Source organism: Camelus ferus, chromosome 16, assembly GCF_009834535.1.
Source record: "Camelus ferus isolate YT-003-E chromosome 16, BCGSAC_Cfer_1.0, whole genome shotgun sequence".
Classification (NCBI taxonomy): domain Eukaryota; kingdom Metazoa; phylum Chordata; class Mammalia; order Artiodactyla; family Camelidae; genus Camelus; species Camelus ferus.
The window spans coordinates 1,891,505-1,912,448 of record NC_045711.1 but is presented as its reverse complement, the minus strand read 5'-3'; the positions used below and the strand labels follow the sequence as shown (position 1 = coordinate 1,912,448).

The window sequence follows — 20,944 nt, the reverse complement described above, 5'->3', positions numbered from 1 at the left end:
AAAAAAAAAAAGTGGTGGACGCAGGGGGAGGGAGGAGGGTTATAATTAATGTTTAAACCCACCGGGTCCAAGGTCCAATGCCAAAGCTGATGAGGTTTTTTTTTCCCATCTCTAATTTGCAAAATTTCAAACTTACCGAAATTTGCAAGAATACACCCATATACCCTTCATCTAGATTCAAATATTAACATTAGCCACATTTGCTTTATCTATGTGCATATATGTGTGTGTGTTTATACATAAACACATACATTACATATATGATTGGTATACACATTTTTTTCTGAAATGAGAGTAAGTTGCCGATGTGCCATCACTCCCCTCTAACAGCTGTAGTAAGTCTCTCCTAATAACAAGGACAGTCCACGTAACCACAGAATGAGAAGCATTTAACATTGACACGATATTGCTTTCTGATTAACACACAGCCCACGTGCAAATCCTCTCAACTGTCCCAATAATGTTCATTAGAGCTATTTTTTTAAGTCCAGGATCCATTTATCTATACATATTGAATTTAGCTGTCATGTCTTTTTAGTGTCCTTTAACAGACGTTTTTGTCCTTAAGTACACTGATTTTTTTTCAGAAGTTCAGATCATTTTTTTGTAGAATACTTTCTAAGGTGCATTTGCCTGACTGCCTCCTCATCATGAGATTCAGTTGAACATTTTGGGCAGGAAAACCACATGGTGACGCTGTCTTTCTCAGCGCAGCACATCAGGACACGTGATGTCAGTTTACTGGAAGTGACGGTCTAGTCGGAGGACTTGGTGGCCCATGTTTTCTCACTACAGCGAGCTGCCTGCTGTGCACCAGGCGTGTTGGGAGGCGCTGGGGGGGTGGGGGCAGAATGGAGAGGTGAATGAACCCCAGGCCACCATCTTTACTTTTAGGCTGTTTCACAGTCCAATGAGGAAGACGGAGGGACAAAGCACTGAAAGGGAAGCAGCAGTCCAAAAGGCTGAGGTCACACTGTAGCGGAGGGGGGTCACACCACTGAAGGGAGTGAGGCAGGGTGCCTGGGGGAGAAAAGAGACTTCAGAGATGAGAACATGGAAATGGAGTTTGAAAGATCTGAGAAGGAATTTTAACAGGGAGAAAAGGAAACAAAAGGCCTTCCGGGTAGAGGGAGGGGACAGCATGCACGAAAGTAGAAGGTGTGAGTGGCAGCTCCTCACCACATTAGTAAGAGTGCTGTCTCTCACTGCCAAGGAGGGCGGTAAGGGGCTTCCGTGTTTTCTGCCATTTCCCGGTGAGGAACCCTAAGGGCAATCCCTGCCTCTCACGTGGGCTGTGTGAGCTGGAGTTCACTTCACTAAAAGTTCCTTTTCGAATGTATGCCTCACCACTGCCCCTCAAGCTAGCCGGACAGGCATGGCTTTCCCACTTTTCAGATGAGGAAACTGAAGCTCCCAGGGGCAAAGTGACTAGCTCAATCCACAGGCCAGCAGATGCTAAGGCCAGGGCTCAAGAATGGAACTGGAATGTTCTGTTTACCTAGGAGATCTGATTGCTTAGCACTTGGGGGCTTCTACCTCCAGACGCCCAGACACCCCACCAGTCCCTCTAGTGCCACAGAAGACAGGTCTCCCCAAGCTGTGCCCCCACTGCCCCAGGGGAGTGGTCCCTGTAGTCCCCCTGACCCAGGTTTCCTCTGGCCCCACCAGGAGAAGAGAATGGCCTACAGAAAATTAGCCGAGATCTTTGACATCAACAGGTCAATGTTCAAGTGCCCGTGGCTGGAATATCCAGAAAGGACCAAAGGTGAGGCTGGAGAGGACAGGAGTGGAGTCAGGGACAGGGGCCTGAGAAGAAAAGGTCCCTGGCACCCACTCCCTGGCAGGGTCCAGCTGATTTCAGCAAATCCATGGGAGGGGTCAGGGCGGACTGCTGGATACTTTGAGGGCTCGCCACAGCCTTCGAGGAAAGTTTCCAGGGCCCTCTAAGAGGGACGTCTTTGTGTCTCACCAGCTTCTGCTCCCTCATCTGCACCCTCCTCTCTACCCAACTCTCACACCTCCAAGATTTTAAGTTGTTCCAATGCCTAAGGCTCTTTCCCCTCATATATCTGGCTAACGGCCACCTGGACTGAAGACTCAGCTTATGTATCATCTCTGAAATCTTCCCTGCTCCTCCCAACCAGGTTAGGGGCCCCTCATCTGTACCACCTATGTCTTTATCCATCTTCACCTTTGTTTCCTCTTGTTAATCACTAATAAACAGTGCTGTCTCACCAGCTGGACCAGTGCTTCCCAAAGTCTGTTTCCAGAAGAAATGCAAATTCTCAGACCCCACCCCAGATTTACTGAATCAGTACTCTAGGGCTGATGAGTCTGCAGCTGGGCATAAAGAACTCTGTGTTTTAACACGCTCTCCAATTGTTTCTAATGCACGCTCAAATTTGAGAACCACCGAATGAGACCAGTGGTTTTCACATTAGCTGCACATTAGAATCCCCCGGGGAGCTTTCGAAAATGCCTAGGCCCCTTCCTCAGAGAATCTGATTCAACCCATCTGAGGTGGGGCTGAGGCACGTTAAAAATTCCCCCAAATAATTCTAGTATGCAGCCAGGGCTGAGAACCACCGCGGTGCTAAACCAGCGCTTCTCAGATTTCAACACGTATAGGAATCTTGCTCAAATGAAGATCCTGATTCAGGAGGTCAGGGGTGGAGCCTGAGATTCTGCATTTCTGAGAAGCTCCCAGGCGATGGCAGTTCTGCTGCTCCACTGGCCACATTCTGAGCAGCAAGGTACCAGAGAACCATGAGCCCTTTAAGGACAGGAACTATGCCTTATTTACCTCCCTGGTGTAGTGTTCACTAAACGCTGAACGATGAATGCCTGGATGGATAATTCTTCAACCCTCCTCGGTAATCACTGTCTCATTTGTACCACAGAATTCAGAAAAGCCATGGCTCCTGTTCACCTGCCCTTGTCCTGCTACCAGGTAAGACCCCTAACTTTTGCCACCCTGCGAGCCTGGCTAAAGGAGGAGGGGCAGCAGACTGTCCCTTCCCATTAAGGCCAGCTCACAGAACCCCAAAACTCACCCCTAGGGCTGCCACTAACTCTGTGCGACCTTGGACAAGTCACTTTCCCTCCCTCAGGCTCAGGAGCTTCCTCTGCCACAGGCCAACCCCTGCCCAACTCCCTTTGTCGGGTTGCTATGAGAGAATATCTCTATAAGGCCTGGGCTATACAGGCAGTGCTTAATGAGTTGTTTGTATTAATTAACACAGGGATCCTCCTAGCTGGAGTTGCCAGATAAAGTGGGATGCCCAATTAGCATTTCTGATGAACAATGAAGAATTTTTAAAATATGAATATGTCCTAAATATTGCCTTCATTACCTGAAATCCGAATTTAACTGGACATCCCATTTCTTATTTGCTTGGTTTTTACTAATCAGAGTGAGTCAATGCCACATTTTCTGAAATCACAATCCCCTGAGAACTCTTATTATGATCTTCTCAGTCACCAAACTGGGAGCCGCTGGCTGAAGCCCCTCTTCCTCATTGCTCAAAGATCTGTGGTAGAAACAGGGAGGCTTGAGAAGAGACAGGAATGAATCCTAATGGAGTCTTCAGAGAAAGCCCCTGACCCATCCAGAACCCTCCACTACACTCAGAGCTACAGTCTCACAACTGTTTAAGAGAAGTTATTTGAAGAATAATCTGCTTTTCCAATGAAATTGTTAAGTCCTAGGAGGGCAGGGACGATAACTGGATCCCCAGCACAGAGCACAGTGCCTGGCATCTAACAGGTGCACCATAAATTCTGTTGAATACCCGAATGAATGAACAGAAGCCTGCGTTTCGCCCCTCTTTACTCCGCATCTCCCTCATTCCTTTCCCTTTTCATCTCCTTGCCCAGATGACGTTTTTAAAGTGCTTTGAGAGCCTCAAATAACCAAACTGCGTACAGCTGTGCCTCGGTATCCGTAGGGGATGGGTTCCAGGACTCCTGTGGATATCAAAATCCACAGATACTCAAGTCCCTTACATAAAATGGTGTGGTGTTGGCATGTAAATTACACATATCCCCACAAGCACTTTAAATCATCTCTAGATTACTATAATACCTAATATCATGTAAATAGTATGTAAATAGTTGCTGCGTGCAGGACAAATTCAAGTTTTTGTTTTTGTAACTTTCTGGGATTTTTTTTTTTCCCAAATATTTTCATTCCACAGTTGGTTGAATCCATGGATGTGGAACCCGCGGGTACGGAGGGCTGACTGCACTCAGATCAATTTATGATCAACAATGGCTCCACAATCTTTCTCACAACCACCTTGGGAGGGGTACAGAACAAGGATTATTGGCTCCATTTTGCAGATGAGAAGACTGAGGTCTTGGTAGGGTCTTGCCGAGTCACACAGTGGGTTAGGAGGTGGCTGTGGCTTTAGCTCAGATGAGAGGCTGAAAGCCATTTCTCTCACCTAGTCCCTTCTCACCCTGGCCATTTTCCTGGCTGAGGAATGTCCCCTGTGATGGCTCTGCCACTCACACCCCCAGGTGCCAAAAGAAGAGATACCCCCAAGTCCGGAGTGCTGGAGGCAGAACCCCAGCAAGCCAAGCTCCGTAGCTTACCGCCACTCCAAGAAGCCTGAGATCTACCCGCACTGGTGCACTCTGTATGATCAGCAGAAGGAACGGGAGGCCCAGAAGACATTGAAGAAAATGAGAAATCACCCTAGGTGCGGTTTGCCCCCTCCTATTCTCCACAACTTCCACATCTTCTAGAAAAGAAAGCAAAGAGAAGAAAGGGGTAAGGTGGGGCTGGGGGTTGGACAAGTCAGCCTACAGATCCCAGAGGAGAGCCTGGGGTAGGAGGCTGATCTGTCTTCCTCTGGTCCCATCTCTGAGCTGGGCTGAGAACCAGGGGCAGAGGAGAGTTTGTGAAGTAAGGAGGGAGGAAACAAGGGGACCAGGGCTACCTGTGCAATTTCTCACACAGGCATCTCAAAGAAGACACCCTCATCCAAAATATCCATCTCCCCATGCGCAAGTTGACTACAAAATCTCAGATGGAATCCAAGCCCTTAGACCCTAGTGGGGACCCCCTGAAGTGGCAAAGATTAAAGGTCAGGGACCACGGTGGGAAGGAGGATGGGGAGACTCGGGAGACTCCCCTCCTGTGGGTTCCCTGACCTCGGGCTCACACCATCCTTCAGCCCTCGGCCCCTGCCTGCAGAACGGAGGGAGGGGAGAAGGGGCTGGATGAGCTCTTTCCGGTTTGAAAGTGTAGCTGTAGGGCTACATGTATCCCTTTCTTCCCTTCCACTGGCTGGCTCCCTTGGATGGGCAGGAGCTCACAGAAAGCCTGAAATCTCCCAGAGAGGATGAGCAGTTCTACGCAGCACAGGTGAGAAGTGGCCAGGCTGGAGGAATGTGGGCACAGGTAGGAGCTGGCTGGGCTGAGGGGAGAAAGATGCTTGAGGTGGAGGGTGGGGGTGGGGTGGTAGTCCAAGAACAGACTCCACCCCTGTCCAGAGGATGGTAACTCCTGGCGCTGGTCTCCAAGGTCTCTTCCCTTTCCTCTACCCTTGTTCCTGCAGGCTCTGGGGTGCCTAGGCGTCAGTGACAAGTTTATCATGGAAGCACTGTGGCAGGTGGTGAGTCTGGGGCTGCACAGAGCTCGGAAGAGGAGGAAAGAGGGCCTGACGTGTGCAGAGCATGGGCACATGGGCACAGACAGGGCTCACCAGGATCAGGGACGACGGGTCAGATCCAGCGAAAAGAGCGCCACCTTGTGCAGCATGTCCCCATCTCATGTCCTCAGCTTCTTTAAAGGGCAGCTTGATCTAAAAGGAAGGGAAGAGGAAATCTGAAGATTCCCTTTGTCTAACAGAAAAGATGTTCAGCTGACAAGCCAGAAGGGAGCTGGCACTGAGTTCACCCTCTACCTTAACTGAGTCAGTGCCCCGTGCCTATATGCCAATTAAGAAGGGGGCGGGGACTGTGTTCTTATCCACAATCTCGTTTAAATCTTCCCATACCAGGACTAAATAGTAGTATCTGCATTTTTCTAATGAGAAAATAGAAGTTCTGAGAGGCCAAGTGACTTGCCCAAGGCCACATGGTTACCAGATACCATAAAGGGGCTTGAACGGAAGTCTCACTCCCAAGTTGTCTTCCTTCCATCGCACCACCCTGCCTGTGCTGTGTTTGAGCAAAGACAGGTCATTCTCTAGGGCTCGGTTTCCTTGCTTGTCAAATGAAAGGTTAAGCTGAGATGATTCTTAAAGCTCTGACATTCCATCATCTTACGGCATGTTTCCACCACTGCCTCTTAAATCAGGCCCGGACTGGTCCAAAGAGAGTGAAGCATGAGGCCTGTCGAACCCTGGCCATCCTGGGTGAGTACGTCCTCTCCCTGGGTGGAGTAGGGGGAGGCGAGGAAGGGGACAGTGCAGCCACTCTCCCCTTCCCCTGTCTGGGAAGGACAGAGGGAGTGGAGTGTACACCCACTCCAGCCTAGCTGCTGGCAGGGTCTGGGAACCATCCTGGTACTGCTGGGGGCAGAGAGGAAGGTGGGGTGTAAAAGGCAGGAGGGACTGGAGAGAGGTAGAGAGCGGACCTGCAGTCATGCTCAGCCAGCTGCCCCGGTGTCCTGGGTGGACGGGCAGCACCATGGGATCCAGTACTTGGAAATTCTGTCCTAAGGGCCCGGTGGAGCCAAATCAATCCTGGCAGAGAGGAGCAGCCCCTGAGGCTCTGCCCTGACCTGAGGCTCCTCGCTGTCCAGGTTGCCTGAATAAGCACGTGATCCAAACTCTCATCAAACAGCTGAAGGGGCAAAATGAGGGGCAAAGGATGGATACTCTGACGGGGCTTCGAGTGGCTCTGAACGCATGGGCTGCTGTCCCCAAAGACCAGGTGACTGGGGGGAGAGTCAGTAACTGGGGTGAGGTAAGCAAGGTAACTGATGGTGTCGGCTGGGGGTTTGGCCAGGGAGAAGGTAACCTAGCTCCTGGCTCTGATGCAGGAGGATGATGTCCTTGTGGAGTTCCCTGTGGAAAAAGTTCCCTGAACAGAAACACTGGCAAAGCCACTTAACTACTCATATAACCTCTGAAAAGCCAGCTTCAGAGCTGCAACTTGCCCATCTCTAAAATTGATACAATGATTATTTTATAGCATTGTTGACAAGATTAAATGAGATACTGTACATAAAGCACCTAGTTCAATGCATGTGCTCTTTAAATGAGAAACCATCATTATTATTATCGTCCATAAGAATAACCTATTAAAGGAAAACCTCTGCCAAGAGGGGACAGGGACCAAGAAAGTGCTGACACTACTTGAGATTTTTCCCTTTTAGGTTCTCTTACTTTGACCTCATCAATGCTCCATGTAAAATAGAATTCATCCTTCATCTATTTACTCAACAAACATATATTAAACAACTATCATGTGCCAGGTACCACCCTAGGCCCTTAGGATACATCAGTGAACCAAACAGGCAAAGAAACCTGCTCTCAGGGAGCTTACATTCTAGTGGGGAGAGACATTTAATTACATAGTATGTTAGAGGTGACAAGTGCAATGGAAAAATTACATAGCAGGGTGAGGGTGATCAGGAATGCCAAGTGGAGATGGGGGTAGGTTGCAATTTTAAACATGGACGACAGGGAAGGCCTCATTTAGAAGTTGTCATTTGAGCAAAGATGTGAAGAAGGTGAGGGGTAGTCCGCAGATATCTGAGAGAAGGCATTCCTGGCAGAAGGACAAATCAACACAAGGGCCCTAAGGCAGGAGCACGCCTGGCATGGTCAAGAAACAGCCAGGAGGCCACGTGGTGGCGGTGGAGTGGGAAGAGAGAAAGCAGGGGGAAGTGAAATTAGGTCAAAGACGTTACCAGGAGACTAGATCGTATGTGGCCTTCTGGATGACTTTAAGTACTTGAGCCTTTCCTCCGAGTGGAATAGGCAGCGACATGATCTAACTTATATTTCAAAATGCTCACTCTGACTGCTATGTTGAGAAAGGATAAGTGGGGAGTGGGGGTCAGGAGGAGGCAAGAGCGGAAGCAGAGAGACCAGTCAGGGGCTGCTGAGGCAATCCTGGTGAGATACAATGGTGGCTTGGACCACAGTCGTTGCAGTGGGGTTGGTAAAAAGTTTTTAAACTCTGGATGTATTTTAAAAGTAAAACTCTGACAGATTGAATGTGAGTTATAAAAGACAGAGAGGAAACAAGGATGAAGCCAAAGTTTTTGACCTCAAACTGAAAGGATGGAGTTGTTATTGACTAAGATGGAGAAAGATGCAGGCGGAACACGTTTGGAGGTAACACCGTAAGTCCAATTTTGGACAAGTTATGTTTGAGATGTCCAATGGACTTCCAAGGGAGACAGCAAGTAAAGGGCTAGATATATAATCTGGAGTTTAGAAGTCTGAACCAGAGAAAGAAATCGGAGTTATCAGCACATAGATAGAAATTACTGTCATTCAGCTAGATGAGATCACTGAGAAATGAACCAAGAATCAAACCTTGGGGAACCCCAGTGTTAAGAGGTCAGCAATAAGAGGAAGACCTGGTAAATATTGAAAAGTGGCCAATAGGTAAGAAGACAACCAAGAGTGTGGTATTCTGAAAATCAATTGGAAAACATATATCAAGGAAAAGAGACCAAACCATATCAAATAATAAAGGATGAAGAATTGATACAATGAATTTAACAATGTGGGAATCATTGATTATCTTAACAAGAACCATTTCGGTGGGGCAGTGGAGGTGAAGACCTAAATGAAGTGGGTTTAAGAGAGAATGGGAGGGAAGACGTTAGAGACGGCAAGAACAGACAACTTTCCAAGTTTTGCTAGAAAGAGTTGTGGTTGGCATCTGGGGTAAATTCTAGAAAAAAGAAAAATAACAGCATGTTTCAATGCTGAGGGATAATGATCCAGTGGTTACAAAAATGAAAATTTTGAAGACAGTGGGAAGAATTTTGCAGCAATAGGATGAGATTGAATATACTAGTGGAGAGATTGACTTTAGATAGCTGGTCATAGTCCATAGATACAAGTGGGAAGGAATAACATACAGAGGTACAGGTGTTGAAAGTTGGAGAGAAGTGGTGGTAAATGTCTCTGAAAATTACTTTCTAGTTGCTTTTATTTGCTTAGTAAAGTAGGAAGCAAGGTCTCATCAACTTAAGAGAACAGAGGAAGAAGTGTTAAAGATTCCAGGGGAAAGAGTGTGAATGAGGAAGGTGGGGAAGAGAATTGCCCGGGGGAAAACAGTATGATCACTAGGCAGTATTAAGGGTCTACAGACCTAAACAAGCAATTCTCCAAGGAAGACATACAAATGATCAAAAAGCACATGAAAAAATGCTCAATATCACTAATTATCAGAGAAATGCAAATCAAAACTACAATGAGGTATCACCTCACACCAGTCAGAATGGCCGTCATTCAAAAATCCACAAATGACAAATGCTGGAGAGGCTGTGGAGAAAGGGGAACCCTCCTACACTGCTGGTGGGAATGCAGTTTGGTGCAGCCACTATGGAAAACAGTGTGGAGATTCCTCAAAAGACTAGGAATAGACTTACCATATGACCCAGGAATCCCACTCCTGGGCTTGTATCCAGAAGGAAATCTACTTCAGGATGACACCTGCACCCCAATGTTCATAGCAGCACTATTTACAATAGCCAAAACATGGAAACAGCCTAAATGTCCATCAACAGGTGACTGGATAAAGAAGAGGTGGTATATTTATACAATGGAATACTACTCAGCCATAAAAACCGACAACATAATGCCATTTGCAGCAACATGGATGCTCCTGGAGAATGTCATTCTAAGTGAAGTAAGCCAGAAAGAGAAAGAAAAATACCATATGAGATCACTCATATGTGGAATCTAAAAAACAAAAACAAAAACAAACAAACAAACAAAAACAAAGCGTAAATAAAGGACAGAAATAGACTCACAGACAGAGAATACAGACTTGTGGTTACCAGGGGGGTGGAGGGTGGGAAGGGATAGACTGGGATTTCAAAATTGTAGAATAGACTACACTGTATAGCACAGGGAAATATACACAAAATGTTATGATAACTCACAGAAAAAAAAATGTGACAATGAGTGTGTATATGTCCATGAATAACTGAAAAATTGTGCTGAACACTGGAATTTGACACAACATTGTAAAATGATTATAAATCAATAAAAAATGTTAAAAAAAAAAAGGGGTCTACATCACAATTTCTTCTCCAGGAAGTGTAGGCACAGAGTCAGCAGAGAGTTGAGGACCATGAAGCAAGAGAGGGTAAAGGAGTTGAGTGAGCAGGACCACGGAATTTAAGCTGGGTAAAGAGGGAAGAAAGTGGGGGCAGTGAAAAGGTGCTCAGTGGACTGTTAGACTTTGTGGAGTCCAACAACTGTTGACATCAGAGGTGAGCTAGAAAGACAGGAGGAGATGGAGATAATAGAGAAGTTGCAGTAATGGGTAATGATAAAGTCTCTTTGTGGGAATTAGTCTCTGACGCAGAACAGACCAGGTTATTGGAAGAGAGGCATTGGGTCAATGACATATACATTTTTTCAAATGCCAGGAATGAAGACAGCAGAAGGATGTGACCTAGGAGCAAGTAGATGACAGCAAAAATAAGGGGAAGTGGGTAAAATAATCTCATGACAGGAGATTCACTTTAGGGAGGAGGAAGAATGGTCTGGAAGCAGTAATGACTGCCCTCTTAACAAAGCCTGGCTGATGACATGGTCCCAGCACCCATTTCACCTCCTGTCTCCCACTCAGAGGACGCAAGTCGAGGATGAAGAGAAGTTGGTGTCGGCGCTGCAGATGCTGATAAAGAAGCCGTTCAGTGAAGCAGCCAGAGAGGCGGCACTGTGCTTGGGTTTCCTGAGGCCCTGCAGCCACACAGCCCGAGACTACCTGCTGCAGTCCCTGTGCCAAGGGCCGAAGACCCAGCAGATGAAGGTGTGCGGGGTACTAGCTGTGCGGCGCTCCCTGGGAGCACTGGAGAAACAGTGCTGACTTTGGTGGGGTCTGGACCCTGTCATCCTTATCCTAAAAGAAGCTTTAGCAGGGAGCCCTGCAGGGTTCTGTGTGTGTGACTATGTACACGCATGAGTACGGGGTCATATGGATGAAAGTGTACACGTGTCTGTGTATATTCAGTTTGTATGGGTGTTCATTTATGTATCTGCACATGTGTGCACACACGAACTTGTGCTCTCATTCAAGAGGCCAAGAGGGAGGAGAAAGGACCCCACCTGTTCCCTGTAAGTTCCAGCCCTCAAGTCGGCTTGGCCATCCAGATGCCACTTGGTCCTGCATACCCCACCCCGCCCTGCCCACCCCCACAGGCACTTACTATGCTGGTCAACATAATGGGTGTGCACTCAGCCACCGTCATCAGGACCATCCTAGACCAGCTGTGCTATTCCAGTGTCCTTGAGGTAAGCTCTAGGGCTGCCTAGTTCCCTCCCTTCTCCAGCACTCAGACAGGGCTGGGGGATGAGGGAGGGAGTCTGTCCTTCATGCCTTCCCCAACCTGCCCTCAGCACCGCTTTGAAGCCACCCAGATGCTCAAGACCATCGGGCTAGAAAGGATCCAGGCACAGGGTTTGGAAGGACTCACATTTGAACTGCTCAGACGGAAGACATATAATGAACCCTTCTTCGTAAGTGAGACCAAAGCTCCCAAGCCTGGGCAGCCTGAACCTGTCCCTTTACCCTTCTCTGAAGAACCCCCACCCCTGCAGCTTGGCTCCCATCACACTGCCCCCTCCAAAGCCTCACATTCACCCTAACACAGCCCCTGTTTTCAAGCCACCTTGCCTTCACTCAGGCAGTTCTCTCAGCTTAAGTGCCCTGAGTCATCCCTCCCTCTTCTGCAAGGTGGAAAACGGCCTCATGCTTTCAGCCCCACTGGTAAGTAACTCGTCCCTCCTCCTGCCTATCCAAGTACGGCTGCCCCTCCCAGCCCAGTCCAAACAGCATCTCCTATGGGAAGCTTTCCCCAGTCACCACGAACAGAATCACCCTGCCTCCCTCTGTGTTCCTTTGCATTTACCTTTGTTACAGCTTGTTACAAAACCAGCCACAGAACTTCTACAGACATCTTTCTAAAGCCTAAATCAGACTGTGGCTCACAACAATCGCAGCACAGAACTTCTCAGTCTCTCCCCAAACCCTCAGGAGGGCTTACACTGCCCTTCGCCACCCAGGCCTGCCTACCTCTCCAGCCTCACCACACGGCTGCTCGGAGCCACACACCAGCTGTGCTGAGGAACACTCTGTCCCGATTTATACCTGTGGTCCCAGTGTAACTACTCAGTGCCCCCAGCTTGAAGAGTCTGTTTGGTCACCTAGCCAAACTGAATTATTTCTGTTCCCTAGCCTTTCTGTGCCCTTCCTTGCTTCAGGCTTTTCTGCATGCTCTCCCTCTGCCGGGGATGCACCCAGCCCTCAGCTGAGGCATCATTTCCCCCAGGAAATCTTCCTGGTCCTCAGACTGTGTCAGGAGACCCTCCTGTTGCACCTTACACTTAGTTCAGTAGTGTAACTGCCTGGTCACTAGTCTGCTTCCCCACCAGACCATGAGCTCCTCAAGGCAAGGACCACACGTAGCACGAAGTAAACATTCAGCAGGGGTTCGCAAAGCACCTAAGGGCACACCCCTGCAATCCTGCTGTCTGTTGTCCCACCTTAATCCCTCTTCAGGCTATGAGGCAGGCTGTTGCTGAAACTGTGGAAGAGCTCAAGATGAAGCCTACAATGATGAACTTGGTGGAGGCGTGAGTGATGAACTTGGACTGGTAGCTGCCAGGGCCAAATCCTAGGCCATGGGAAGGGAGCAGAGGGTCAAAGAGAGCTGAGAACCTTCTGCCCGTTCTCAGCACACACTTGTCTGTGCCCCTGGCCAAGTCACTCTTTGGCCCCTGGGCTTTTCTTCATCTGTTAAAAGAGGCTGATAACACCTGCCATGCAGGGTTTTGCTACAAAGCTCAAATTAAGGTGAGGACATCAAAGGGACTTATAAATGGTAAAGTTCTGGACAGATGCGAGTCCTGATTGTCATTTCATGCCTCCTGGAAAACTGTAGTACCTGCCTTTCCCCTCTCTGACCCAAGAAACAAGAAGGGGACGTTAATGAAATTAATATCACCTGTCAGTTTATGCCTGACTCAATCTGGACTGTAGAAAGAAGCCAGCCTTCCCCCTCTTCCCCTGAGTTGGACCACAACACATTTACTCCCTTCTACACAGGCAGCTGATGAGCTCGGATGTCACTGCACGCCAGGAAGCAGTCATCTCTTTGGTAAGGCCAGCTCTGCTCCTCTCAGCAGATGTGCTGATGACAGGCGGAACAGGCAGCTGAGCAGAGTTACTGAGGGGAAGAAAGGGCTGTGAAGTTTGGGGAGGTGGTTTGCTTGCTTTTCTATTTTAGAATTCCAGCCCTATCAGGAGATCAGGAAAACCTTTTCTCCAGGATTAGAGGTGGGTGGGATAAGGAACAGGAGATGGGTGAGGGGGCGCTACTTAGATACTGCAGAAATTGTCTTGACTCTCCTGGTGAAAAATTGTAACAGAACCCAATCCAGTGTCCCCAGAAGGCGAAGAAAGGGGTATGTCAGCTGGGAAGCCAAATCTCCCTTTCTCCAGGCACAGGGTCATCCCAAGGGGACTAGAATAGAAAAGAGTGTAGGTGGGGCATCTTTCTGGGCTGGCTACTCAGGCGCCCTCATTCTCCCTCTGCCAGGGCGTCCTGGGGAGCCGCAGCACACAAACGTTCCACCTGGTCCTGGACATGCTAGACGTGGAAAAGAGCCCATCTGTGAAGAAGAGCGTAAGGCATTCCTGCCCACCTCTTCCTCTTCTCAACCCGTCCTCTTCCAAGCCTCTCCCACCTACCCTCCCCACTCGCTCTTTGTCAGAGGGAGGAGAGGTGAATGAGCCCTTAGACACTGTCCCTTGACCTCATTTCCTGGGGCCATAGTGGCCTGTGACCTGAGCACTCTCCCCCAACCGGTCCCGGAGCTCCCCTCCCTTCCCAGCGCTGGCCTGAAGTGAGCCAGCCAGAGGGCTTTTGTTTGAATGCAGCTACAAGAAACATTAATTCTCTTGGCTTCAACTGATCCCTGGATCCAAAACAAGCTGAAGAACAAGGTGCTTTTTGTACACGAGGTACCTAAGACCACCGAGAAGGTAGAGCCTACGAGGTTCCGGAAAGAGTCTGAGAACCCAGAAGAGTTAAATGTCCAAGACTTTCAACTTGCACAGCCGAACCCCTTGTTTCTTACAAAGGCCAGTGCCACATCGGACCAACGGAAAAAGTTAAATGCCCAGAAAGGGTCTGAGACCTGTGCCTTCGCACCTTGTTTCTCTAAATCACAAAAACACAAGCCACAGGCCCCGGGGTCCTGGGCACTGAGGATCAGGAAACAGCTCCGGATCCTTGCTCAGACCTCCAAATAGGTCAGTTCTTTTGGCTGAGCCCTGTGTCTCTCCTTGAGAGCTCTCCCGAGAAAACAATCTACACTTATCTTCCATGAATAAATGAGTGTCTCTCTACCTACCATGGCTCTTCTCTTCCTCATGGGCTGCACTGAAATATAGGTCTCCTCACTCCTGGCTGAGTGTTCCTTCCACTCAGCCACATGTCTTTTCCATGAGACAGAGCTGCTCTGGACAGCCAGCCTGCCTCCCTAAATCAAGCCCTTGTCTACGCCCAGAATTTGATGATAAAGCTAGAGAACTGGGCTTCTGCCCAGAGGGCCCTGCTGAGGGGAAAAATGGGAGAAAATCCTGGAAAGCTTGGCACTTGGACCATTTCCTCTTACTAACTTATCCCCCTCCTCCCCTCCCCCACTTCCCTATCAGTGGTCAGGAGATAAGTAAGTTTTTAATCAAGACCAACTGTCCTCTCTGCTGTCCCTTCTCCTATACCTGTTTTCTACCTACCTCAGGTCATTCCCTTTGACAGACTGTATTTACTCTCTAAAACTGCCTTAGTTTCTCCGTTATTTTTACTGAAGGCTTCAGCTTCCCTCTGCCAACAGGATCTGCCACACCAATCCCAATAAGCTATATCCTCCATTAAAAGGAAAAGCGCAGACTTGGGAGTTAGACAAATCCGAAAGCTAATCCTAGGGTCCATCACTTACTTGATCTTTGACTTTGGACAAGTTACAGAGCCTTTGTTTCCTCACCTCTAAAATGAAGAGAATAATGCATACTACTTCAGAGAGTTCCTCTGAGATTAAACAACACACGGCCTATCGGTGCCGGCATGACACAGCAGGCACTCAGATGCGGGCTTCTTTTCTCTCTCTTCCTCTCTTCAGTGTTGCCATGTGAACCTGGGATGACCAGAGGTTTAGAAAGTCCTGCCACCTCCTGTTACTCCTCAAGTCTTATTGCACAATCTAACAAGAGGTCAGGTTCTTCCCATGAAGCATAGAAAGGTCAAAATAAAACAGATGCTCCCTTCCACTTCCCCACGCTCCAGGTTCTAGAGTAGCCCAGTTATATTCCAAATCCAGCATGGTGTGTGTCGCTGAGATTTATCTGCCCAGCTGCCCTACCACTTCCAGATTCATGTTTTGCTTCGCAGAGTTCTAAGTAAAAACCAAAAGGGAAGTTTCACTATTCTGGAGTATAAACAACACTGGCTCTAACAGTATGCCACAAAGACCAAAGATGGAAAAATGATCTTTTCTTCTTTTGCCCACTCGCAGTTTTGTGCCAATGAGCAACATAACCTGAATTTCCCTGGGCCTTAACAGCCTGTGGGTACAAATGAGGCCTTATCAACTATATAATTCAGGCTCTCAACTCCTGCAGAATCCATCCTGCCCACAGATCTCCAACCCCCTCTCTTCCATATTTCTGGGTCTCCCCAGGCGATGCTGATTACTCAGCCAGATACCAGTCTCTGCTCAGTAGGACCTCAATCCTCATTTCACCAGTCCTCACCAGAAGATTTAAGACAGCACTGAGCATAAAGGTCTGCACAGAGCACCGACCATCTAGTATGCCACCAATGTACCAGAGCCTTTCCAGTACCAAGGCCACCTAGATCCAATGTTCTTAGAAATATGCTGAATCCAAGCTGTGGCCAACTTCCGGCAGAGATCTGAAATGCCCACTGCTCTCAGCCATTAGAATCTGTTGGGACTGACTGTGGGCTACCATCCAAAATACAAGTCTTCTTCTTTTCTTTCCTCCCTATCTAATGGGATCTCTGGATACTCCTACTGGTGGCCAAAAAAAAAAAAAAAAGCAAAGCGTTTACACCCTCTACCTCTTTCCTAAACACTCTCATCCGTCTCTGCGCTGTAACTGAAATCTGACTCTCTCAAACTGGCCTCTTCCTGAAATCTCAGGTGGTGCTCATCCCCCTACATCCTTCCAATGTCACCATGTCCTGTCATTGTTCCTGAGGGTCTTGGCTCTCTAACCAGCTGTACCACCCTCTGCTCCACTTCCCTATTTTCTCTCTCTCATCATTGCCTAAATCTTAGTCCTGCTATCGCCCTGATTTGAACAACCATCCAACACCTCGGCTTCTCAGTCCATGAGGTAACCCCGAAGGCTTTCCCCTTCCACTCACTGCAGCTACCCACTTCCAGGGCCACACTTAGCCCTTGTCATCCCCAGGAATTGCTCCATCTCCAAAATCCTGAACATCTACTTTCTGATCCAAACCTTCCATCTATCCAGCTTTTTATCCCCACTACCTGTCCTTTGAATCTCATCAGCAACACTAAGTTTTTGACTTCCCTATGTTCTCCGTTAACCCGCCTCTTTTTAAATTTCTTCTCATCCTGGACTCCATCCATCAACCACTATCCTCACTAGTCTCATACTTCCACCATCACCTACCTCTCTGACTAGTAAAATCCCCAACCCTGAATCACACTGCCTCTGATCCTATAAGCATGTTGCTGATTATAGGATTATAGTGGAGAAACTTAACACGTCCATAGATTGGTACCCCTAAAATACTTGCCTCCTATCTTAACGAAGTCCATATTGTTGTCTGGCAATTTTATGGGTTCCTAGTCACGATTCTCTGCTATTTCATACACAGGTTATTTCAAGCCTTCACTGCTATCTTCACATTTCCTACAGTCTCTTCAAACTTTTTATATTACTTCCACATCTCTCTTCGGGGGAGGCGGGGGAGACATCAGATGAAGTTACCTAAATGTCCTGCCTTACCTTTCAACTCACCTGTTACAAGAATCCTCGTATACAGTCGTCAAGAGCGCAGGCTCCAAGGCCAGGCGCCTGGTTCATATCCTAGCTCTTGATCTTGGGTAAGGTGCCTAACCTTTCAGAGCCTCTGTTCCTCAATGTCCCTTTCAAAAGCCGCTTCCAGTGGCAATCAGAATCGTTTACACCATTCACCTCTTCTGAAGTGAAAAATTCCCTATACCTCCTTGCCTCACAGCCTCATCATGAGAAGTATGAGTTAACACACACAGACTGCTTCTAACAGTGCCTGGCACACAGCAACCTCCCAGTACATGTTAGCCATTTGCTGCTATTATCATCAGCATTTGCACTTATTCTTACCTCCAATTACATGCAAGAAGCATTCTCCTCTTCTGAGGCAAGATCCTCCACCAGTGTTCTGGAAGCCATTCCTTCAAGGAATTTGAATATCAGTTATCCCCATTTGCTTCCAAATAGTGTGTAAACATGATCAATTCCTACCCATCTTAAAAATAACCTTCCACAAACCCATATCCTTGTCATATGCCTCTTCTTACCTCACCCCACCTCTAACCACCCTTCATCATCAAGATTCTTAAATAGTTATTCACCTTATCTGTCTGCATTTCTCTTATTTCTATTATTCATTATCCTTCTTCAGCTTGGGTTCAGAATTCAATTCTCAACGCAAACTGCTTTTGCTAAGGCAGTGATTCTCAAAAGGGGCAATTCTGCTCCCCAAGGAACAATGGCAACGTCAGGAGACATTCTTGGTTGTCACAACTGGGAGCTGCTACTGGCATCTGGTGGTAGAGGGCAGGGATGCAGCTAAACATCCTACAAAGCACAGGACAGCCCCCTCCACAGCAAAGAATTATCCAACCAAAAATGCGAGTAGCGCCAGGGTTGAGAGACTCTATGCTAAGATAATTTACAACCTCCATATTGCTAAATATAACGCATGTTTTCTGTCCTTTATGGCTTGGCCAACCAGAGCACTTGACACCATTAGCTTCTCTCCTTGAAATCCACTCTTCCCTTGGGTTCCACCAACACCTCACTAGCCATTCCCAGTCTGTTTCGGTATCCTCTTCTGTTCTCTTAAATATTAGTATTTCTCAGGGTTTTGTCGTAGACTCTTGTCTCTCTACGGTCTCCAAAACCATTAGAATCAACTGGGGCTTTTTTTTTTTTTTAATGCCCCAGGCCTCACTGATTTGTTTTGGAGTGGAGCCCAGACAGCTTTCATGTTTTAAAAAAGTTCCTAGATGATTCTAGTATTCAGCTAGGATGGAAAACCACTATTCAATCTTATTTTAACCACATCCACTCTCATCACTTTACCATTTGTATTTTAATGACTCACATCCGTAACAGTCATTTAATTAATATTCATTGAGTACCTACTCTGTGCCTGACACTGTTCTAGGTACTGGAGTAGAACAGTGAACAACAGACAAGGTTCCCTACTCTTCTGGAGCTTATATTCTAATGGAGGAGAGAAATGAACAAACATAAAGAGATCGTCTCATTCAGTGATACGTACTGTGATGACACTGTAAGAGGTGATGCGAGTGTAATTGGAAGAGGAAATATTTTAGCTAGGAAGGACAGCAAAGACCTGAGAGGGAGACTGGAATTCGACCCAACACTGTAGTGAAAAGAAGTCAGCCATGTGAATATATGAGGGAAGAGAATCCTAGACAAAGAGTATACAAAGATACTGAAGCAGAAGCATATTTGGTACCATCAAGAATTACGACCAGTACGATTAAAGCAAGGCAAGTATAGATAAATGTTCTACAGTGAAGTTGGAGAGACAAAGGTCAGATCATACAGGCCTTTGTAAGCCAGGAAAAGGAATTTATAGCCTACATACAACGGAAAGTCATTGAAAAGGGTTTAAAGAGGCATGACATACAGGTTGATTTACATCTTTACAATACCAGTTGGCTGCTCTGTGAAAAAGAGATTTTAGAGGGGCAAGATTGTAGGGGATCTATTAATGGCTATTGCAATTATCCAAAAAAGAGATGACTATAGTTCATACCAGGACTGTAACCAAGAATATAAAGATGGTTTCAGGATATATTTTGGAGACAGAATTAAAAAGGACCTGCAGGTACAGGATGAATGAACAAGAACTCAAATGTAAGTTCTAAGTTGTTCTTGTTTTTGGTTTTGGTTTTTTGGGGGGGTTGTGGGGTGGTGAATTAGATTTATCTTAATGGAGGTACTAGGGGGTGACCCCCAAGACCTCGTGCATGCTAAGTACACACTCTACTACTGAGCTATACCCTTCCCCAGTTCTAAGTTTTTTAAATCTGATCTGGGTGGACAGTGAAGACATTTACTGAGGTGAAGACTAGGGAGAGAAACTGATTAGATCAAAAGTTCTGCTCAGTCCCAGCAGTCACCAAAAAAAAAAAAGTTATGTCCAATACATCCTAGTGGAAAGGTCAAGTAAGTAGCTGGTTATAATCCAGTTAAGAGGTCAGGACTGGAGACAAATTTGGTAGTCATCACCATATTAAATGGTATTTAAAGCCAAAGCCTGAATGACTTCACCCAGGATATAAGTGAGTATCAGTAGAAAATAGAAAGGGGATCAGAACACGTTGAGAAACTTCCAACATGTAAAGGGTAATTAAAGAAGCTGGCAAAGGAGTCAGAAATCAGTAAGAAAGAAAATCAGTGGTGTGTAATGTTGAATGCTCTTTTCTGAGCTGCAGATTTGCACACCCAACTGTCCTACTGAATGTCTCTACCTAGAAGTTTCTTAAGTGCCCCAAAGTCTACTTACCCAAAGCTGAATTCATTCCCCTCTTCCTGCTCCCAAACCCATTCCTTTTCCATTGTTTCCTATTTCGATGAACAGCACATCTACCTGACTCTTCTCTCCCCACTACTTCTGATATCCAGCCAAATCCTGTCAAATTCCCCCCTTCATTTCTCAAATCTATGTAGTTATCTCCTCCTTGTCCAGTCACTATCTGAGCTCAGACCAGTATCATCTCTCACCTGGCATACCATTCTGTCTCCAATCCAGCCTCTCTACAAGGCAGCGATAATCATCTTTCAGTTGATGCCACTCAGGTCACTCCTCAGCTTAAAATCTTTTAATGACTCCCTACATGGAGACAGGGGAAAAATGAAATGCAAGGACCTTATCATTGAGCTGGTTTACCTCTCCAGTCTTATCTTCTGCATGCCCATTCTTGAACTCCTTCCTCCAATCATAATGTACTATATAAAATTCTCAGGCACACAGCCTGTTCCTCACTCTTTTAACTCCTGATTTATTTGTTCATGTCAGTGTTCTGTACTTGGCCAGTTCCTACTCTTCCCTCAAGACTCATCAAGCCTTCCCAATCCCACATGACTGGATTAAGTACCTTTCCAACCAGCCCTCAAAGCACCTTGTACTTACTCTTACAGGAGCACTTACAGACTGTATGCTGTCCGTTTGCTTGATGGGCAACATATCCAGCATTTGATGCAGTGCCTTACCCTTGATAAGGGTAGGAGAAAGTTTTTTAATGAATACCAAGTAACATACTATGTACACTGGTATCTTAACCCTGGTTTGTCAAATCCTTACTTTTCCTATCTAGTCCTTAAACCTCAATATTCCCAGCATCTAGAACACTGCCCTAAATAAATGGTTCCTAGCTGGAAACTGAAACTAAACTATACCAAAATCACCTGGTAAGCTTAATATAAATTAAGATTC

At 46.9% G+C, this 20,944-nt stretch overlaps 1 protein-coding gene and 1 long non-coding RNA gene across 2 annotated transcripts; one reads left to right on the top strand and one right to left on the bottom strand.

The window, feature by feature from the left end:
- Positions 1-159: 159 nt before the first annotated feature.
- On the bottom strand, positions 160-17,948 carry LOC106728466. The gene is made up of 5 exons (XR_004326582.1): positions 17,572-17,948; positions 5,712-5,810; positions 4,597-4,745; positions 3,354-3,530; positions 160-1,020 (listed from the first exon to the last, which is right to left on the bottom strand). It is a non-coding gene; the product is annotated as an uncharacterized LOC106728466 (long non-coding RNA).
- HEATR9 (HEAT repeat containing 9) lies at positions 1,321-14,466 on the top strand. Its single transcript, XM_006174849.2, has 15 exons — positions 1,321-1,765; positions 2,901-2,950; positions 4,522-4,703; positions 4,964-5,090; positions 5,315-5,371; positions 5,565-5,621; positions 6,308-6,365; positions 6,755-6,885; positions 10,780-10,962; positions 11,352-11,444; positions 11,550-11,669; positions 12,712-12,785; positions 13,258-13,309; positions 13,751-13,837; positions 14,092-14,466. Exons 1-15 carry the CDS (start codon positions 1,453-1,455, stop codon positions 14,464-14,466), a joined length of 1,959 nt encoding a protein of 652 aa, XP_006174911.2. The 5' UTR covers positions 1,321-1,452.
- Positions 17,949-20,944: the final 2,996 nt, after the last annotated feature.

Bases quoted from the DNA above. Each gene is read 5' to 3' on its own strand.
- HEATR9 (XM_006174849.2), top strand. From the start codon at position 1,453: ATGCTAAGGCCAGGGCTCAAGAATGGAACTGGAATGTTCTGTTTACCT. The intron at 4,704-4,963 runs GTGCGGTTTGCC...TTTCTCACACAG, and splicing joins AAAATGAGAAATCACCCTAG to GCATCTCAAAGAAGACACCC. The intron at 10,963-11,351 runs GTGTGCGGGGTA...CCACCCCCACAG, and splicing joins CGAAGACCCAGCAGATGAAG to GCACTTACTATGCTGGTCAA.